General features: G+C 39.4%; 2 protein-coding genes across 4 annotated transcripts in view; both read right to left on the reverse strand.

The window, feature by feature from the left end:
* Positions 1-11,936, reverse strand: part of MYSM1 (Myb like, SWIRM and MPN domains 1) — a 31,060-nt gene extending 19,124 nt beyond the window's left edge. Inside the window, exons 1-9 of one of the 3 annotated variants that reach the window (XM_070746006.1) lie at positions 11,791-11,936; positions 8,636-8,711; positions 8,121-8,191; positions 7,174-7,251; positions 6,896-6,922; positions 6,410-6,488; positions 5,533-5,631; positions 3,825-4,543; positions 1,788-1,918 (exon numbers count right to left, since the gene is read on the reverse strand). In XM_070746006.1, the coding sequence (XP_070602107.1) occupies positions 1,788-1,918; positions 3,825-4,543; positions 5,533-5,631; positions 6,410-6,488; positions 6,896-6,922; positions 7,174-7,251; positions 8,121-8,191; positions 8,636-8,711; positions 11,791-11,867 (1,357 nt within the window). In that variant the 5' untranslated portion in view covers positions 11,868-11,936. The remainder of the gene's footprint in view (positions 1-1,787; positions 1,919-3,824; positions 4,544-5,532; positions 5,632-6,409; positions 6,489-6,895; positions 6,923-7,173; positions 7,252-8,120; positions 8,192-8,635; positions 8,712-11,790) is intronic. The other 2 variants (XM_070746007.1, XM_070746008.1) reach the window with 2 other exon arrangements.
* A 2,503-nt stretch (positions 11,937-14,439) lies between these two features.
* Positions 14,440-18,896, reverse strand: LOC139164200 (CARD- and ANK-domain containing inflammasome adapter protein-like). The gene has a single exon (XM_070746009.1). The coding sequence runs from the start codon at positions 18,567-18,569 to the stop codon at positions 16,317-16,319; it is 2,253 nt and encodes a 750-aa protein (XP_070602110.1). The 5' UTR covers positions 18,570-18,896; the 3' UTR covers positions 14,440-16,316.
* Positions 18,897-22,051: the final 3,155 nt, after the last annotated feature.

The raw sequence follows: 22,051 nt of genomic DNA on the forward strand, positions 1-22,051 counted from the left end.
TCTCGGTGGCTGGAAGGGTGTGTGTGATTTCTCTTCCGGCATCTTGAACAAAAGCAAGAAATCCCCCAGAGAAGTGGAAAGTGGTTTTCATGCTCGTTTGCTGCAGGAAAAATCGGATGCTTGGAAGAGTAAGATCCGTTTGTGTGGGATCACTGTTGGGAGGCTACCGTAGGGAGACCCATTTGGAGGGACTTGGGTGGGGCAGGTCCCACCTCATTCGGCTGTGTTTTTTTCCTTTTCAGCTCCAAGCAAGAGGTGCAGGTGGCAGCGTAACAGCTCCTGACGTTTGTGCACCTCTTGCTTGGAGCTGATCTGGAAAGTAAAAGGGGGGCAGAGCTCCCCACTCCCCAAGCCAGCCATTGAGAACAAACAGCCCTGCCGCAGGAGCTGAGTCTCTGCTGAAGGAGCATCTGCCGCTAGGGTAAGAGATGTGCTGATATTAAGGGAGGCTTGCCAGGACCAAAAATAGGCAATGTGTGTGTGTATGTGTGTGCGTGTGCGTGCGATATACTAGTGCAGGGGTGGGTGTGTCATGCGGTGGAGGAGTGTGCGGATTGCGTGCGCATTCACGGGGGAATCATTATGGGGGGAATCACATGCTTATGCATTGCATTATGGATGTGGGCATGCACACGCGCTACCCCCGTGCTCCCCCCGTTGGCACACCACGGAAAAAAGGTTCACTATCACTGTTTAGAGATATTAAAATATAGCTAGGTATTACACAACATTAAGGAAAATAATGGAAGAAACTTTTAGGATTTGTCTCCAAACCTAACTGGAGGAGAAAAGAAACGGCAACCAATTGTGTTCTTTTTAAAAGAAAAACAGCAAATGCTTCATTCAGACTCCAAATTCTAGACACATTTTAAAAAACCTACATTCAAGTAGATCCTTATGCATAGCTTACAGAGTCAAATCATGCACTCTACAGATTAAGCAGCCAATACCAATTAAGTTGACCAAGATATTGACTCTGCTGTTATTTTTCTTCTGGTGACATTATTACAAGATGTCATAATAAATCCCAATACATTTAGGATTCATATACTTCCTCTTCCATATATTATTCTGAACAATCATTGATTCCCTCATTTGTAAGACAAAGAGACCTACTTCTGGCATCTGAAGTGGGAGTATTTGGGGAGAAAAGCTCTTAAGACAAAAAACCTTGGGGGCCGTTGCTGCCACTGACCGCAAAGAAAATTCAGTGAAGAGAAATTAAAGAACTAATTTATCAAAAGATAATAATTTGTTTCCAATATCTTACACAGGGATAAAGTTGTTTAATTACATTTTCTGGCACACTATTCATAGAATATTTATTATCAACTAACAATCTGACCTCCTCATACAGAATCCAAATCAATCATGCATACATTCAGAATTCCTGATGAAACTTACTTAGTTTTTAACTGGCCTTTAGCCCACAAAAGCTACCACCATAATTAAGTGGAATTGATGCAAAAAGCTGTGCTGTTGTTTTACCACAAAGGACAGAGCGTAGCAGAAAAATAAAAATGTGAGGTAATAAAAAGAGAGAGAAAAAGATCACATGAGTTCTTGATTCCATAAGATTGGCATCTGACCTCCAACGACAATAAGCCTATTTTTAAAATACTGTTTCTAATCTTTATTCTCTTTCCACCTCAAATCTACCAGTACTTTCTAGATGTAAAGGTTCAGTAGAATTTTCTATGTCTTTGGTAGTTTTGAGCTGCTCTGGAGACTTTTCTAAAAAACAAAGGATACAGACGTAAATCTAATGAAAGATATATTTTTTTTACCACAGCCAAAGTTAATTGCTCCTATTAATTCCAGGTACGTATGTATTCGTCCAATGCAATTGACATCTCCGCAATTCTTCAGCCCTGGACGTACCGATGTCTTGTTCAGGTATTTTGGTTTGATTCTTTCCCTAAAACCAAGTGGAATCACAATTTTAAAAATATAGATTTGACATAACTAAATGTATCTCATAATTTGGGAATTGGGTGGGGTGACATAGTCATGAAAGCTATGGGATGTTGCCATTCTTCTAGAGCAGTGGTTCTCAATCTGGGGGTCGAGACCCCTTCGGGGATTGAATGACCGTTTCACAGGGGTCACCTGAGACCATGGGAAAAGACAAATTTTCCATGGTGTTAGGAACTAAAACTTCTATTCTGGTGCCTTGGAACATATTTTTACAACCCAACCAATCAGGTGCTTACAGTGGGGGTGTCCTTCTGACCTTCCTACCAATCAGCTTAAAGTTCCATCAGGAGAATTGGTGCCAGACTTATAGTTGGGGGTCACCACAACATGAGAAACTGTATTAAGGGGTCACAGCATTAGAAAGGTTGAGAACCACTGCATCTAGAGAATTTCTATTTAAACGATAAAAAGCGGTGAAAGCCAGCTGGTGACCTTGGGATGGACATTCTTTTTCAGCCCAGCCCTACCTTATAGCTTAATGATGTGAACAAAATAGGAGTTAGAGAATTAGGTAAGTTTGCTGCCTTAAGTTATATACGAAGACAGAATAAATATTTATTTATTAGATTTGTATGCTGCCCCTCTCCGCAGACTCGGGATGGCTAACAACAATAAAAAGACAATGTAAACAAATCTAATATTAAAAATAATTTTAAAAACCCCAATTTAAAGAACCAATCATACATACAAACATACCATGTATAAATTCTATAAGCCTAGGGGGAAGGGAAAATTTCAATTCCCCCATGCCTGACGACAGAGGAGGAGCTTGCGAAAGGCAAGGAGGGTTGGGGGCAACTCTGATATCCGGGGGGGGGGGGGAATTGGTTCCAGAGCCTACTGTACTATATATAGTAATAACCTTTGAAAAGTGTTCGGAAACTTCAGATCGTGCAGAACGCAGCCGCGAGAGCCGTAGTGGGGCTTCCAAGATTCGCCCACATTTCTTCAACACTCCGTGGCTTGCATTGGCTGCCGATCAGTTTCCGGTCACAATTCAAGCATTGGTCATGACCTTTAAAGCCCTACATGGCATTGGACCAGATTACCTCCAGAATCGCATGATACCGCACGAATCCCAGTGACCGATAAGGTCCCACAGAGTTGGCCTTCTCCGGGTCCTGTCGACTAAACAATGTCGTTTGGTGGGCCCCAGGGGAAGAGCCTTCTCTGTGGTGGCCCAGGTCCTCTGGAACCAACTCCCCCCGGAGATTAGAACTGCCCCCACCCTCCCTGTCTTTCGTAAACTATTCAAGACTCACTTATGCCGCCAGGCATGGGGGAGTTAAGATATTCCTTCCCCCTAGGCCATTACAAGTTATGCATGGTACGTTTGTGTGTATGTTTGGTTTTATAATAAGGGTTTTTAGTTGTTTTATTAATTGAATTGTTACATGCTGTTTTTTATCATTGTTGTTAGCTGCCCCGAGTCTACAGAGAGGAGCGGCATACAAATCCAATAAATAAATAAATAACAGTATTTCTGTAACCATCATATAAGATACATTGTGCAGCAAGAGAATGATTGGCCTTAGGTTTGCCAGGACTATCTCAGTCATAGATCCGACCGCTCTAGTTTTGCAAATAACTGGAAGTTATCAGGGTACACAAATAGTGGGGAGGGCATAGATGGCTAACAAGTCCTGCATTGTAAATGGACACTACATAATAGTGCAAGCTTATCAAAAATACACAAAACATGTTTGTTGCATATCCAATCACGGATGGCATTCTTTTCACCAACACGGTGTGTGCATTGATTGGGTCCCCTTAAAAAACAACAAATTTATTGTCCAAAGGAGTCAGAGGAACCTGAAGTGACTTTCCGGTTCATCAAAAACACTTACCATTGGTCTAAAATATAATTTCTAATTTTCAAATAGCGCTCGGGTGTTTTGGCTTGACGCCCAACGAAAAATTCTGGAATCGCTTGCTTCTCTTCTTCCAATATAATGCCTCTATCTATCGCTATTTCCTGATCTGGTGACTTAAGCTCCTCTGCTTCCATCTGATTTTCCTCCCCAAGGTGTTCAGAAGAAAGGAAATGAATGCTGCTGTCAGTTATATTTTTTTGTTCTTCGCAAAGCTCTGGGCTAGGAAACCAGTCGGGACTTTCAGACGTCCCTGTTCCATCACATTTCTGATTCTCTGTTTTTATAGTCTGATGCTCTTCATTCTCAGAGCAGGAGATTGCAGTTTCGTCTGCGTTTTGCTTTGTCTTTGTAACGTCCTGGGTTAAGAGAACAGCAGATACGTGTTGGGCAGAATCCAAAACAGGTTCTGCCCAACTGCTTTCTTCGGATGGGCTTTTTGGAGCATCTAATATCTCAGACTTTCCAGATTCTTGCTGATGTGCACAGGATAGAAGTTCATCCATTCCATCTGTAATGTCCACTTCCTCATCATCTGATAATTTTTCAATTTTCACTGCATTTAAATTAGGGTCCGCTCGACCTCTTAAATGCTCCGATGCCCATGTCGCCTTCTTCCTTTCAACATCCTCACCGCTTTGTAGAAGAGGAGCAGCGATGTGCAATTGCACTTTTTCTATGCCATCACTTTTTGCCTGGTTACATTAAGAAGAGTTAAGCATAAGGAAAATTATGGATTGTGCGGAAATGAATAGACTTACAATGAAAATAAAGAACAAAGAAGACTCGGGGTTTTACAAAATTTGGGGAAATTATGAATGAGTTGAAAGCAAAAATAATAAATAAAAAATAGTCAATGGAAGATAAATTTAATGTAAGATTTACATTAACATTTCTTTAAAAAGAAATGAAAAACAATTGACAGAACCTGGATGCCAGAAAGAGAAAAGGAAGCAGCATTAGTTAACATGCTTTAAAACTAAATTAAAAATAGATTCAAAATGGAAATTAAGAGTTTAAAATAGAGTACTAGAATTGAAAAAGGAAGAAAACTGTTTAGACTATTGTTTTAAAGTTAAAATTAGATATAGCTTTTCTTCTTTAGATAGAATGAATAATTGAGATTTAGGATTTTTTATTATTTTATATGAAAGAGACTTTATAAGTATGTTATTATCCATTGAAGATACACATGTTGTTATATATGTATAGTTTTATGGTGGAGATAAAAAATTTAAAAAATATTTTTTTAAAAAAAGAAGAGTTAGGCATGGCATGACTAAATTTAAAAAAATCAAAACAAAAAAGATTGCTAGTTGCTAGAACCAGCTACTTCTCAGTGTTGCCCCGTTCTCCAGTTAAAAACAATTCCAGCTAGGAGAAATAGTTTTTATTTTGTGTTAGATTGTATAATTGCTCCTATATGCAAAATGGGGGGGGGGGGGAGAAAGTGGGTGCAGACATGAAAACTCAACCAGTTGTTTCAAAGAGAGAATTTGGACATTTGGAAGAATCTGAAGCTGCATGAGTGATAGTCTACTTGTGTGAGATGCTTTATTTCACTCAGTGGTTCAATTAATAATATTTAAAAGGGAAGCTAGACACTTGATAGATTTCATCAATTTATTTCTTATAGCTAATCAGTTACTAGTTGTCATCATGTCAAGGAAAATTCATTTCTTACCTTGTTCTTAAAGTATTGTCTGGCATAGCTCTTTACTTGAAGAACATTGCGACTTCCAATCATCATAGCAATTTTTGTCCATCTTCTGCCAAATTTAGCCTAGCAGAAACGTAAATATAAATTCAGAGGTGGGAATTACAGAAAAGATAGCAATTTATGTAAACATGCATGCACATCCAGCGAGATTTTGTTTCTGTGCATGCCCAGAAGCAAAACCTTACTGGGACACGTGCACGCACATGTCGGAGACACGAAGCTACAGTACGTGCGCAGCTCGTTTGCAGTGTGGCCTGTATCGTGTAGGAACCTGATACCGCTACTGGCTTGCAAAGGTTATCTTATCTAATTCAACACAGAACATTTTAATGTTAAGGCTGAAGAATGGCTGATTATCACCAAAATTGCAGCAAATGATCCAAGTAGAATTACAGATAGTCTTCAATTTATAGCCATTCTTTTAGCATCTGTTCAAAGTTACAACAGCATTTTCACTCTTATGACCTTTGCAGCATCCCCATGGTCATGTGATCAAAATTAGGATGCTTGGCAACTGGCTTATATTTATGATCGTTGCGGTGTCCCAGGGTCATGTGATAAACTTTTGTGACCTTCTAACAAGCAGTCAATAGGGAAACAAGATTCACTTAACAAGTCTGTTACTAAAACAACTGCAGTGGCTCATTCAAAAACTGTGGCATGACAGACCATAAAATGAGGCAAAACTCACTTAACAACTGTTTTGCTTAGCAAAGGATTTTGGGGCTCAATTGCGGTTATGAGTCAGGGACCACCGGTACTTTCTTGATCCTTTTTAAACAATTATGCAGTATAAACAGTTTTAAAAACTGTTTATGTTAAATTATAGCATCGTATTTACCAGTCCTTCTTCAAACTTTTCCTTCTCTTCTGTTGTCCATTTCAGTGAACTAGTTGCTGATTTTGTAGGTGAACGAACCCTATCAGAAAGCAAAATACTTGATTTCATACACATGTGCTTAAATAACAGGATGTAAAACAAAACCTTTTTATAATCAACTGCCTTTACACAAAATACTTAAAAGCATGTCACATGTCTAAACAGTAGAGTTTGGATTCAAGATAAAAGACTCTGTGACTTGCAGTATCTTACATATAGGATTTCCTATCACTCCACCATTCTGTTTTGTGAGTTGTTAGTGTGTGGATGATATTAAAAATCTTTTGCCCTGACAGAAGGGTCTTACTAGCAAGATAAAATCTTGGATCCAATCCAATATGAATGCAAATAAATTCAATTATTTCAGAGTATTTATAAGCAACACAACAAATTCTACAAGGCTAAAACAACAACCTTCAACTTAGGTTTAGTATCAGAAGTACATACATGATTTTTGTTTCTTTCTTGTGTGGACTATGAAGTAAAAACAAGAAACATAAATGTTACTTAATATTCTACATTTACATTTGTAAACTTATCTTTACTGTGTGGATTTTTAAAATGTTTTCCAGTATACTGATCACTTTCAGTTTTAAATTTTATACCTTGTAGAATGAAAATGTTTTGAAATATTATATTCTTGTTTAAAAAACAACAACATTGTGCTCAGGAAGAACATTAAAGAACACTAGTGGCCCATCACAGTTTTACATAGCAAATTTTACCTTTTTGTACATTTTTTATCACTTTCCTTCGGCTCGTGCCAATTTTTTTCTGGCAGAGACTTGCTAGACAAGTAATATCTGAAATATATTAAGGCCTTCAGAATGTACAGTATTGTGAGTGAACATTTTTCACAGGAATCTTTGGGCAATTATTTATTAAAAGCAGTGACACCAAAACCCAATCAATGTGCATTAGTTGTAACTTATGCACATACAATACTCATGAAGTATGGTAATAACACCACATATTTTGCAACACTTGGTTAATGAAGAAAAATAATCCCACATGTATTTAATCAGACTTAATTAAAAGCTTAATGTGCTTATAACTGAAACAAAAAAAGAACACATAGACATATAAAATTTTCTGTACCACCACCTGCATTCAGTAAAATTAGAATAAATTTACTTTGAGACTTCTTTCCTACAGAGGAAATAATTAAAAAATTGTAACTGGGGATGAGGGGTCTTTGCTGCTCTATGAGCCTGGTTGTTTCATTATCAAACCTTCAAATATTCAGCAGTCCCGTATGTATGTATGTATGTATGTATGTATGTATGTATGTATGTATGTATGTATGTTTAAGGGCATGGGAAAAGCAAAAATATATCCAGGAAGCACAAAAACTGATGGTAGACAAAAGAATCACAGTACACAGCCCAGGTCTTCCTCTTCACACAGGACAACTGATCTAATTCAAATAAGTATGTCATATTTATCTATGAAAAGGAGCCTTCGTGTTTTATGTCCTTGTAAGTCTAAACAACAAGGACATAAATAACAATCCTCCTTTTCCACAGATGATTAGGAGGCTGTTGGCAAAAGAAAGTATCTTGGGAAACAGTTATGAGGAACAAATTGTTACAAAACCAGACATAATCCTTAATAACTGCCTTACAAATCTGCGTTACAGCTTTTTTTTTACTTTCTAGTAGGAAAAGGATACTCTTCTTCCAGAAGCATCTTCTCAATGGCAGCCTTGTTTTCTTCACTAATTGTATTATCAAGACTCCAAGGCTAAGAGAAGAAATAGCAGTTGTACAACATTAATTTTCATAACAAGAGTGGTATGAAGAGAAAGAGGAATCCCGAGATGCAAAGTGAAAAAAATAGGTGTATTTGTAGGAAAACTCAGAAAACCTGAGCTAAAACTTGGTTTAAAAAAATAATATAAATTAGTAAAATCTCATTCTTTCCTTAGAAACCCAAAAAAGAACGGGGCAATAATAAGCATGCCTCAAAAAGGAAAAGTATACAAAAACATACTGGACAAAATTAGCTATGTCATACTTGTTCCCAGGCTTAAATATTTTTCATGAACACTACATGTAATATTTCCTTTCTGCCTATGGCAGTTCATACATCAAAGTACATGGAAATTGAAACACATCCAACCCCCCCCCCCACCACAATCATTTGTCCCAAAATATATTCTCCTATTATATTCTGTAGTTTACTTACAAGAACCACATCTGTTCTCCATGTGGAATCAAGGTAGTGATCTTGGAGTAAACTGGATGATGGATATTGATAACTTCTGAAATAAAAAGCCAAAGAATAAATATTATCACAGGCATGGTATTTTAATACTTTCTAAATGTCATAGAACATTGCCTTGCCCTTGATCTTACCTATTTGTCTTTACAAGAATGTATGGATTAACAAATATTGTAGAAGATCAGGCTGAACTAGAGAGCTGGGTTAAACGTTGCAATAAGAGATCCCAAGTCCCTGTTGAATTCTGTTGATCCTGATCTAATGTTATGTTAGCTTTGATCACTAGTCTACTAGATTCGCATGTATAGGTAGCAATAATAAACTCTTCTATGCTTTGGACTCAACAAATGCTCCTGGGCATTTGCCCTTGGCAAGTACTGGAAAAATTATTTTATAGTAAATAATTCCCTATCCCATGAGATAAACAGTAAACATTCAGTTATTGTTGCAGCAGTAGACCATATTTAGGACCTTCTGATCTGAAGAACCAGTGATTGGAAAAGATAGTCCATAAAAATATCAGTCCTTTGCAGAGTGTATCAAATGAACATTTAACTGTACTGTTTAGAAGCTTAAAATAATAAAATAATTTTAAACAATTCAAAATGATTGTTGGAAATCAACAAAGTATGGACGTAGAACAAAAGGCACAAAAGTCTATTTGAAAGTCTATGAAAAGATAAATTAGTTTTTACAGAGATGAAAAGTAATCTATGATCCTCGAGATGCTGATAAACAACAAATAAGGGAACAAGATTTTATCAATAATTCCTGAATTTTATCAGTCCTTACAGCTTAGAAACAATGGGTCAAAATTTGCATGAGTAAAGCACTTTCATCCTTCACACCCTCCAAAGAAGTCTATAGATATTCAATTTCCACCATTACAATGAAAGATTACCAGAGAAGGACCTAAGCAGCAAGCAGACACAGATTTAATTTAACAATTATTATTTTAAGAAACTCTAGCACAGCTTATGCTGTAATGCTAGGTGAAAATAACCTTGGGAAGCAGGAGGAGGAAAGGCTGCAGCCTAATCTGGTGAATAATCCTGAAGGAGATTTTAATTATTGAGAGAATAAAAGTGAAGGAGAGTAAAACTTGCAGGATTATGTTGTCTCTTTCTTTTTTTCTAATTGGTGGTGTAATATTTTATTCTTGCCTGTTAACTGTTGAATTGATCTTTTTTCCTTTTCTTTCCTCAATTTATAAGATAACCATCTACCTGGTTATTCGCATTTTCAAATTGATCTTGTTTTGCTGCTCTTAATTTCCTTACCACCTCTTCCTGATCCAATAATTCTAATTTATGTTTAATTAGCTCAATTTGTTGTCTTGTAGTTTGTTTTCCCGGATCATCCTGAGATTCTTTTTCTAAAATTTTCAGTTTACATATTAATTCATTTTTACATTGTCTTTTTTCTTTATTTTTTCTGAATGTATAGGCTATTGTTAACCCTCTCTAGTATGTCTTAGCTGTGTCCCATAAATTCTGTAGAAATTTCTTGATTATTATTTTCTTTAAGAAATAACTCCATCTCTTTTTTTAATCCAATCTATATATTCTTGATCTTTCAATAATTGCGAGTTCAGCATCAATCTTTTATTTTTTCTACCTTCACCTTTCCACAAAATTTTATAGGGTTATGATCTGCCCATTCGTTAATATCTTTTTTGATCTGATTTATTAAATTTTCTACTTTACCATTAGCCCAACCCATGTCTATTCTAGACCAACTCTGGTGAGCATTGGAGTAAAATGTATATTCTCTCTTATCTTTATTTCTCATTCTCCAACAACCTCTCAAACTTAATTCTTCACACATTTGGTGGAATGGTTTCCGAAGCACTTTCCTTTTTTTATACAAATTTTTATTTACAACTTTTGTAGTCTTTAACAGCATCAATTATACCATTAACTATATGATAAACTATATGATAAAGTTAACACCTAGTCTGGTGAATAATGTTTGATCCTGAAGGAGATTTTAATTATTGAGAGAGTAAAAGTGAAGGACAGTAAAACTTGCAGGATTATGTTGATGCAACCTTACAATAATGATAAAGCTGATACTCTAAGTCAGGGATCTCCAACCTTGGCAACTTTAAGACAAAGCTGGCTAAGAAACTCTGAGAGTTGAAGTCCAAAAAACTTAAAGTTGCCAAGGTTGGAGATCCCTGCTCTTAAATTGTGCTTCTTGTCAGGACAACACATGCAAAGCTTACAAATAGGTAAAGGCATCATGAACTGTAACTGATAAATATCTGAAGGCAGTAGCTGCCACAATTTACAAATGCACTCACTCCTTCCCATGCTAAGATGCTTATCTCGCTGTTTGCAAAAAAATAATCGGCTTTAGCTTGGTAAATATACGAGAATAGCTGGGCAGAATATGGGAGGGTTCCCCCCCCTCAAATTTTAGCAATGGTAATCATAAAGGAACAGAATAGATAAATTAACTTATATGTTTGCTTTACCTGACCATGCATGCACAAGTATGGAAGACCCACAGAGTGAAACATAAAATAGAATTCTTTATTGGCCAAGTGTGATTGTACACACAAGGAATTTGTCTTTGGTGCATATGCTCTCAGTGTACATAAAAGAAAAGATACATTTGTCAAGAATCGTGGGGTATCACACTTAATGATTGTCATAGGGTAAAAATAAGCAAACAGGAAACAATCAACATTAATAAACTTCTTAAGGATCCAAGTAACAAGTTACAGTCATACAATCATAAGTGGGAGGAAATGGGTAATAGGAATAATGAAAAAAAAGTAGTAGTAATAGTAGTGCAGACCTAGTAAATAGTAAACATCGTCCCAAAAGACGAGCCAAAAGCCTTAGATCAGTGTTTCTCACCTTTGGCAACTTGAAGACGTATGGACTTCAACTCCCAGAATTCCTCGGCCCGTATGGCCGATTGTAAGAATTCTGGGAGTTGCAGTCCACAACATTTAAAATAGGCAAGGTTGAGAAATACTGGGTCCTGATTTCTACCAGCCCCCGACATGGAAAAAAGGAGTCTGGGCGAAAGGCATTGTAACGGCGAGGTCTCTCCCACAAAACAGAAGGATCTTCTCGATTGCCAGCCCAAAGCCCGCCCTCTCTTACCCTGCCTGCGCTTCCGCAGCGGGTCCCACCGTCGAATCTCCCTCGACATCGACGTCTAACTCTTCCACAACCTCCATACTTGCACCTCTACCGGATATCGGGGCGATGACACAGGAAGGGGAGTCAAATGTAGGCTGCCGCGTCTTCCGCCCTGGAACTCGGGGCCTAAATGACGTCACAGGAGGCGGAGCTTCAAGATGCGCGCATGCGCAAAAGGCGACCGGCTCACCGTTGTCTTTTTGCTTCCGCCCTTAGTTGGTGGTGGTGAAGAAAAACATGATTGGGCTGGAAAGGTACTATCTATGCAAAGACCCAGTGTAGCGTGAGAAAGAGCCGTAGGAAGAAAAATCCAGTTCGGTTCCAATCCGGAAGAAAAAAGAATAAAATAGAGATTGGTTGATTAGAAAGCTCTCTATTTATTTAGATGCCAAAAACTCCAGTGACAGCAGCAAACGTTTCTGTGGTGGCTGAGCAAATGGCGCAGCGGGTGCATGGTTTTTATAGGATCCCAAGATGCTCCAAGGCAGGGGTAGACAAAGTTGGCTCTTCTATGACTTGTGGACTTCAACTCCCAGAATTCCTGAGCCAATCATGCTAGTTCAGGAATTCTGGGAGTTGAAGTCCTCACGTCATAGAAGAGCCAACTTTGCCTACCCCTGCTACAATGGATTGTGCAATGTGTCTTTTATTATTTCAATGGTGGTGAGTTAATCCTATTATGTCCCAAAGGTCATGTCCTGCTCTTGGAATGGGTGTGTGTGTTGCTCAATGCTGCACATTTTTTTAATGGATAGATTGGCCCAGTCCTCCTCAATGGATACAAAATCTGCATTCCTAAAAGCCAGCAAGTTTCTTAGTTTGAAGCTGTCTTCCTATGGCAGGAAGACAAGGACTGTCTGCTGCCTTTCTAAAGATTTTTCTCTCCAAATCAACACAGACTGTTGAAACTTCACACTAGACTTCAAGCATCTTTCAATGTGTGCCTCTCCATTCTTCCTCCGTACACTGGGTTGGAGTATGGTTTCCAAATGAGATGCAAAAGTTTCCAAAGTCTGTGTTGATTTGGGGAGCCATGTCATCTGCTGGTGTTGGTCTACTGTGCTTCATTAAGTTCAGGGTCAACGCAGCCATCTACTGAGCGATTTTGGAGCACTTCATGCTTTCTTCCGCAGCTGAGCTTTATGGGGATGCTGACTTCAATTTTCAAGCAGGACTTGACACCTGCCCATATTGCCAAAAGCACCAAAACCTGGTTCAATGAATGTAGGATTACTGTGCTTGATTGGCCAGCAAACATGCCTGACCTGAACACCATAGAGCAGTGTTTCCCAACCTTGGGAACTTGAAGAGATCTGGACTTCAACTCCCAGAATTCCCAGAAATTTGGCTTTTCCGGACTGCAATCCCTTAGTAAGCCTGGCAGTGCCAAAAACTGGTTTGTGCATGCATGGCATGCATGGCAGCCAGCTGGTTGCTGGGCCTGCATGCCTGCTAGAACCCAGAAGTTCAGCTTTTCCACAGCGTGGCCCCGACAAGCGCACACGCCCGACATTTCCAAGGTTCGCCATCACTGCATTAGAATATAAAATGAGAGCAAACCTCACTCCCTTCTAACACTGATGATGCTATCTATTATATTTTTTGGAGTGTAAGACACACTCCCTCCCCCATGAGACTGAAAATGTTAGTGTGTCTTATACACAGAATACTACCATTTTTGGCCTCCTGAAGCCCTGCTCCGTGCAAAAACGGGTATGCAGAGGGTTTGGGAGGGTTCCTGGGGGCTGGGGGAGGGTAAACATGCCCCCGGTTCTGGGGAAAATGGGCTGTTTTCCCCAAAAAACGGGGTGCACAGAGGTTTGAGAGGTCTGCAGAATGCTCCTGAGAGCTGGGGGAGGTCAAAAACTTTTTTTTTCTTACTTACCTCTTAGAAATCTTGGTGCATCTTATATACTGGTGCATCGTCTAGTCCGAAAAATACGATAGGATGGTAATGAAATGTTTCCAAGAAAACAATCAAGCTCAGAGAACACCAACGACCCAACAGCTGAAGATTTTTTACCAGCAGTCTTCTGAGAATTCCTTAGGACAATATACAGGTAGTCCTCGACCTGTGGCCACAACTGAGCCCAAAATTTATGTGGCTAAGTGAGATAGTTGTTAAGTGAATTTTGCTCCATTTTACAACCTTTCTTGCCTCAGTTTTTCAGTGAATCACTACAGTTGTTAAGCTAACACAGTTGTTGACTTCCACCTTGTCTTTGCTTGTCAGAAGGTAGCAAAAGGTGATCATATGACTCCGGGATACTGCAGCGGTCATACATATGAATCTGTTGCCATGCGTCCAAATTTTGATCACATGACATTGGGGATGCTGCAATGGTTGCAAGTTTGAAAAAAAATCATGAATCATTCTTGTCATTGCTGAAAACGGTCACTAAATGAACTGTTGAACTGTATAGGGTTCTGTTTCCATGTAAACCATTCCAGGGTGTAAAATAAGAGGCATTCTTGTCCTAAAGAAAAGAGAAATTAAGTAATATTTCCTCAATTGCCTGATAACCTGATGTAAAACTTCCTGAATGTGTAAATGATAAGAGTGTGTATTACACATATGTGTAATAAATTACAGAGGGAATAGGAGGCACCATCAGTACAATGTGAGTTTATCGAGAACAAGATTCAAAACATGGAATATAATAATATTTCCATTCCATAAAATGCATGCCAATGCTTTATGTTTAAACTATCAAACACATTCCATTACGGTTTCTGGATTCTAAACAAGTATTGATCTAATACATTGGAGTGGTAACTAGCTTCCAGGTTTATTTTGGATCATATCCATTTATGTGTTAATGTGTTTAGTAATAAACCTTTATCTTATGCTATATTTAGTGCTAACATCAACACATTTTATAGGAATACAGCCAAGTAATATCTATATTTCATTGCTGAATATAAGGTAGTTACAAGCTCTATAGTGTGTAAGCAGTCTTATTTATTTATACTAAAGCCAATAACCTCACTTTCACCTCTCTGAAAATTGGATCCCTGAAGCAGCTATTGTCCATTCAAAAACAACACTGACCTATCAACAGAAATAAAATGGGTCATCGCATATAAATCAAGAGAAATAAATCAAATCATTGCAATAATTTTAGAGCTAGGTCAAAACCGTAAGCAAGAAGTGAAGTAAAACCAAGCTTTGCTGTAGAAGAACACAGGCTAGAAGGAAGAAAATGTCTTAAATATTCCTATAGTACAGCATTTTGCAGATTGGCTACTACTATTACAAAATAAGTTGTCTCTAACTGCCCTACTGAAGACAACTTATAATTCGTTCATTCATTCATTCATTCATTCATTCATTCATTCGACTTCTATGCCGTCAGGGCGTCTTACAATAATAATGTAAATACAAATACAAATAGATACAGAACAATAAGAAGTCAAATATAATATCTAAAACTATAAAACCCCGTAATAAAAAGAACTCATTAATTACAAAACAGTCATAAACACATGCATACATTCCATTCATACAGTTTGGCCATGAAAGATGTACATTTCATGCCCAAACTGTACTAAGATAGTATGATGCAAGTAATGTTTACGTAATTACACTAACTTAGTCTATAGTATGATGCACGTAAACATTATATAGAATATTGTCAGTATTTTTTAATGTAATCTGCTTAGAACACAGTTGCTATTCTAGAAAGATAATTTTAACTGTGGCTGGAATTGTGAGTCAGATTGTGCAAATAAATAGGTCAGAAGGTTTTAAAAGGTTGCTCCCCTAGATCAAATTTACAATCCTCCTTCCACTATCACCTGGGCATATTTTAATTGGGTTTTTCCATCCCTCAAAAGAGCCAGTTAAAGATAAAACAGAAAAGTTTCATCCCTGAAGTGAAAAACCAACTATTGCTTGATTGAGAAGATGACATAGTCTGGTGAGTATAATCTATGAGCCTAAACATCTGGAGGACATCAGGTTGGGGCAAACTATATGCATTAATTTGATCTTTCACTGGATCTCCTATGTCAGTGATGGTGAACCTTTTTTTCCTTAGGGGCCAAAAGACTGTGCATGTGCGCTATCACACATGCGTGAGTGCCCACACCCATAATTCAATGCCTGGGGAGAGGGAAAACAGCTTTACCCATCCTCCAGAGGCCCTCTGGAGGTCAGAAACATCCTGTTTCCCAACTTCTGATGGTCCCAGTAGGCTCGTGTTTCACCCTTGCCAGGCTTCGCTGAAGCTGGGGGAGGGTAAAAACACCCTCACTTATTCCCCCCTGGACACTCTCTGGAAGCCAAAAACGCTCTCCCAGATCCTCTGTGTGAGCCAAAAATCAGCTGGCTAGCACACACATGCATGTTGGAGCTGAGCTAGGGCAACGGCTTGCATGCTAGCAGATATGGCTCCGCATGCCATCTGTGGTATCTGTGCTATAGGTTCACCATCCTGTCCTAAGTTAAATGTAAAAGGAGTATCTATAATACCCTCTTTGCAAATCTACTTTATCAATAACATTTTCTTTTTCAAAAGATTAACAATTTGAGCTTGGTGCTCAGTGACACTGGATTCTGCTACTTGCAGTGGGGTCTTTTTCAAGCTATTAGTAGCCTGCAAATTCGCTTTCTCTGCTCCAGACCAGTTGAGGAGCGCTCTTACAGAATCCAAATGGCCAGCTTTACAAGCACAGTGCAGTGAGGTATCCTTATTGTTGTCCAAGGCATTAATAGCTGAGCCGTTGCTCAACAAAAAGTCTATCAGATTGCCGTGTCCATGTTCTGCTGCAAGATGCAATGGTGTCTTTCTCCAAATATTTTTGTCATTGATATTTTTATAATTGCCAGCCGCCAAGAGTTCTTTTAATATCTCCACATTCCCACTGATAGCTGCATAGTGCATTGGTGTGCAGCTGTCCATGTCTTTGCTTGCAACTCTAGACTTTTTAGCCAACAGGGCTTTCACGGCATAAAAATGCCCTCCCAAAGTTGCAAAATGAAGTGGACTCTTCTTCTCTTTATCGGTTGCATTTGGATCGGCCTTGAAATTCAGTAGCAGCTCCACTGTCGCGTGATTCCCCATTGCAGCTGCAAGGTGAAGAGGTGTCCTTGATCGCTTATTCTTGAGGTGGACATTGGCTTTGTGTTGCAATAGGTTTAGAGCCACGTCAGTCTGGCCTTTATTGCTTGCCACGTGCAATGGCGTGAACAGGTCTGTGGTGACCGCATCGATTTTAGCTCCTCCTTCAATGAGTAGGTCAACTAACTCTCCTCTGTTGTACATTGCAGCAACATGGAGGGGCGTTTGATTTCCTTGAGCTGTGACGTTAGGATCTATTCCCTTCTGCAGAAGCATCTTTGCAATGTGAAGGGCCCCAGCTTCAACCGCTAGGTGCAAGGGGCTACTTAAGTTAGGGTCCTTGTCCTTGAAGCTGGCCCCCTTCTCAAGAAGAACTTTGGCCGACTTAATCTTTCCCGTTTTACATGCCACAAGCAATGGTGTGTACTGCTCTTCGTTACGGGCGTTAACGTCTGTCCCTCTCTCAATTAAAGCCGCCACAATGCCATGCAGGTCTTTCTCTATGGCTTTAAACAGGGTCGATACCATTGATTCAGAAGATAATCCTTTGGCGTATTCCAGCAATAATTTGAAGAGGGATTGGTTGTTGCTATTAAAAGCCGCTTCAATTATGCCAGAATCCACTTTGGCTCCACCTTCCAACAACACCTTGACAGTCTTCTCATGTCCCTGAGATACAGCGTAGCTCAAGGCTGTCTGGCCTCTGTCATCCCTGGCATCAACCAAGGCACCATTTTTCAAAAGGACTTGAACCAGGACGCTATCATCCTTGAGAGCAGCCATGTGAAGGAAGTTGTGCTGATTCCTGTGCCGTCTCGCCTCTTCTTTTAAGATGTTCTTCAAGACGTGTGTGTGCTGGTTCCGGTTGGCCAAGTGAAGGGGAGTTTTGCCTTCTTGATCCAAACTGTACATGTTAGCCCCCGCTTGGAGCAGCCTGCTCACCGCTTGATCGTGACCTTTCTCAGCAGCTCTGTGCAGTGGGGTTCTTCCTTTGTTATCCTTGACCTCTAATCTGGCACCTTTGCTGATTAAATAATCAATGATTTCTGTGTGCCCATGAGCTGCAGCAATGTGCAGGAGAGTCTCATTTGCAGAATTCATTGCATTAACATTACTGGGGTTTAAGGCATTTTCCAAATCGGAAAGAATTCCTTTCCTCACCAAATCAAAGACCGTGGGAACATTGTCTAGAGACTGTCTGGCTGCCAAAGTGGATTTTGATTTAGGTTTATCATAAGTCATCTTTCTGGGCTTAACAGATCTAGGGCTATCTTTTTTCCCTGGATGTGAAGCCTTATCCTTTTGAATCAGCCCCTTATCTTTTTCAAGGAGATACCCTATCAGTTGTCTTCTGGCATCCCCAATTTTCTCATTCACATCACTCACATAATTCCTTATGTTGTTATATAAACGGGGCTCTATCTCTTTCAGGCAGGGATAAAAGAAAAGTCTGCAAGCGCGCTCACCTTGAGAAGCCAAGATATCCAAAACACGGGAGTTCTTTGCCATCCGTGTTCTATAGTAGGATAAAATCATTCTTTTTTCAGATGTAAGCACACCTTTTTCTATCAGCCAGTCCAGAAGGTGATCGGGGTTTTTAATGCCTTCCACGAGTTCATTCTTTTTCATTTTCAGTACTTCGGTGGCATATGGATTTGTGAATAAGCTAGAATACATTCTTGCCTTTAGATGACTACCATACACTGAACCTTTTGAAGTTCAACATTTACTGTAATTGTAGCTCATTGAGGTTTATTCCAACAAATATTGCGGTGGCTCAGCTGGAAAAATCAGGAACAGACTTTCCTTCTTGCAAAAAAACCCATAAACTCTTCACCTTTCACTGTTCAGAGCCATTGATTCTTTTTTTCTCTCTCCTGTTGCCCAATAACAAAGTTGACAAATGTAAAAGAAAAAGCCACAAAAACCAAAATACAGTCCAATTAAAAAGTATTCCAAAACACTCGTACACCAATTCGCTGTAATAAAAATCTGTGTCTCAGAATTTGTATCTAAGCGCTTGGTGGAATAGAAATATTTTTCATTATTTGCCATAAGAGCCATCTGTCAAAATGTCAGTAACTATTGTAACCAGCAGGCTGTTTACTGTTGCTATGAAACTGGACTTTTTGTAACGTTGAGATAAAATAGTAAGCACTGAGTTGATTAAACAAAGGCGTTTCATGCTGGGTTCCAGAAATATTACTAACAAATGTATCCAGAAATGTATTGTATTACTAACAAAAGTATGCCAAGTAGGATTTTTTAAAAAGCAAGTGTTCTACACACACACACACACACACTGTGTGTGTGTGTGTGTGTGTGTGTGTATATATAATATATATTATATATATATGTCTGTGTAAATAATTGTTTTCCACATTTTAGTAAAGAACATATTATTATTATTATTATTATTATTATTATTTATTAGATTTGTATGCCGCCCCTCTCCGCAGGCTCGGGGCGGCTCACAACAGTGATAAAAACAGTATACAATGACAAATCTAATATTAAAAGTCTATAATAATAAATCTAACATTAAAAGTCTAAAAAACCCCATTGTTTAAAAATCATACATACAACATGCCATACATAAAACTGCACAGGCAAGAGGAGATATCTCAGTTCCCCCATGCCTGACAGCAGAGGTGCGTTTTAAGGAGTTTACAAAAGGCAAGGAGGGTGGGGCAATCCTCACCTCTGGGGGGGAACTGGTTCCAGAGGGTTGGGGCCGCCACAGAGAAGGCTCTTCCCCTGGGTCCCGCCTCCCTTTCCTCCTCCTCCTTCTCAATGCCTCCTCGCGGAATGGGGGGGTAGAGAGGCAGAAGCCCGCCTGACCCACCTCCACAAGCTCACTTACCTGCTATCATTGGGGAAGGCGGACGCGCATCTCCACCTCTCCCCCATGTTCAAAACAAAATAAAGCTGAGAAAAAGAGTAACAAATCCTCTGATTGGCTAGCGGCCAAGTGTCCCCTGCATCCAAATAGCCAGGGCGGAAGTGCTTTTGAGTCTGTTCAGTAAAAGGGCCAAGGAGAAAAGGCAGCAACCAGTGGCTGTGGGTGGAAGGCTGGGGACGAACAGGTTCGGCCAACTGGAGGAGGCTAAAAGTCCCATTCCACCTATGGGTCAACTATCTTGATGAGGATTGATACCATCTCCCATTTGCACCCACAGAGAACTGAAAAACGTATACTTAGTACATTCCATTAACAATATTTCCTGTACTATCAGTTCCTGGGTTAAGAACTTCTGACTTATGGGCAACTTGTTTATTTATTCATTCATTCATTCATTCATTCATTCATTCATTCATTCATTTATTTATTTATTTATATTGGATTTGTATGCTGCCCCTCTCCGTAGACTCGGGGCGGCTGACAACCATGATAAAAAACAGCATGTAACAATCCAATTAATAAAACAACTAAAAACCCTTATTATAAAACCAAACATACACACAAACATACCATGCATAACTTGTAATGGCCTAGGGGGAAGGAATATCTTAACTCCCCCATGCCTGGCGGCATGAGTGAGTCTTGAGTAGTTTACGAAAGACAGGGAGGGTGGGGGCAGTTCTAATCTCTGGGGGGAGTTGGTTCCAGAGGGCCGGGGCCGCCACAGAGAAGGCTCTTCCCCTGGGGCCCGCCAAACGACATTGTTTAGTCGATGGGACCCGGAGAAGGCCAACTTTGTGGGACCTTATCGGTCGCTGGGATTCGAGCGGTAGCAGGCTACCTATTACTAAAAATGGTGGATGGCATTCCCCTTCCTCGAACCAATGAATCGCTGAAGACAATGTTTTCAAGAACCATTGAAGCCTTGTGTTTTTAATACACAACCTGTTTTCAGCAGTTCATGAAAACATTGTGTGTGTTCAGTGGTTCATCAGTTCAAGAAAGAAAAATACCACCCGTCATTTCTAGTAACAGGCAGTCTGTTCATGAGTTCCAACTTACTTATACAGTGGTACCTCTACCTAAGAATGCCTCTACTTATGAACTTTTCTAGATAAGAACCCAATGTTCAAGATTTTTTTGCCTCTTCTCAAGAACCATTTTCCAATTACAAACCCGAGCCTCCGAAACTGTAACCAGAAAACGTGGGGAGAAGCTTCTGTGGGGCCTCTCTAGGAATCTCCTGGGAGGAAACAGTTCCGGAAAAGGTGAGGAGAAGCTTCTGTGGGGCCTCTCTAGGAATCTGGGAGGAAATGGCCAGAAAAGGTGGGGAGAAGCCTCTGTAGGGCCTCTGTAGGAATCTCCTGGGAGGAAACAGGACCAGAAAAAGCGGGGAGAAGCCTCCCTGGGGTCTCTCTAGCAATCTCCTGGGAGGAAATAGGGCCTCCAACCTCTCTGGGGTTTCCCCAATCGCATGCATTATTCGCTTTTACATTGATTCCTATGGGAAAAATTGCTTCTTCTTACAAACTTTTCTGCTTAAGAACCTGGTCACAGAATGAATTAAGTTCGTAAGTAGAGGTACCACTGTATACAAAATCAAATTAAAGACATACTTAGGAATTGATCCAGGGACTTCCTGTACATTAATCATACAGAAAGATAATAATAATAATAATAATAATAATAATAATAATAATAATAATAATAATTTATTAGATTTGTATGCCGCCCCTCTCCGAAGATTCGGGGCGGCTGCTACAGCATCTTCGATCCATCCCCTCTGTTGACCATGGAGCAATGATTTCATCACTGACAGGTCCCTATTATTTGTCTAGGAAGCAGTGTAAATCCACAGCCATGATTTTGAAGCCAAGCGCACATACGCAGGAAGGAAGGTCTTCTGTAACACAGGGAACAGCAGATAATTTACAACTTGGCAGGCTGAAGGAATCACTTAAACAGAGCAATCAAACATTTTCAGCAACAGCTCACTACTTAAAGTGCCATGTGCATGTAGTTGAAAAATGAGTGAAAACAGAAAGAAGGTATTTGCTGAAGTTTTTTAAAAAAAATAAAGTATTACACTGACATGGTTGAAATTATGCTAGAATTGAAGCATTTTTCTTTATAGGTCTGTATGCGAGTAAAAGGAGGAAAATAGGTGTGAATGTGAATATGTTTTGAAAAGCAATATACTGAGTTATTTGGCATTGTGCATCTGATGGAGATGTAGCCATTAAACAACCAAGACATT

Source organism: Erythrolamprus reginae, chromosome 3 (assembly GCF_031021105.1).
Source record: "Erythrolamprus reginae isolate rEryReg1 chromosome 3, rEryReg1.hap1, whole genome shotgun sequence".
In the NCBI taxonomy this organism is placed as follows: Eukaryota; Metazoa; Chordata; class Lepidosauria; order Squamata; family Dipsadidae; genus Erythrolamprus; species Erythrolamprus reginae.

Bases quoted from the DNA above. Each gene is read 5' to 3' on its own strand.
- LOC139164200 (XM_070746009.1), bottom strand. From the start codon at position 18,569: ATGTATTCTAGCTTATTCACAAATCCATATGCCACCGAAGTACTGAAA.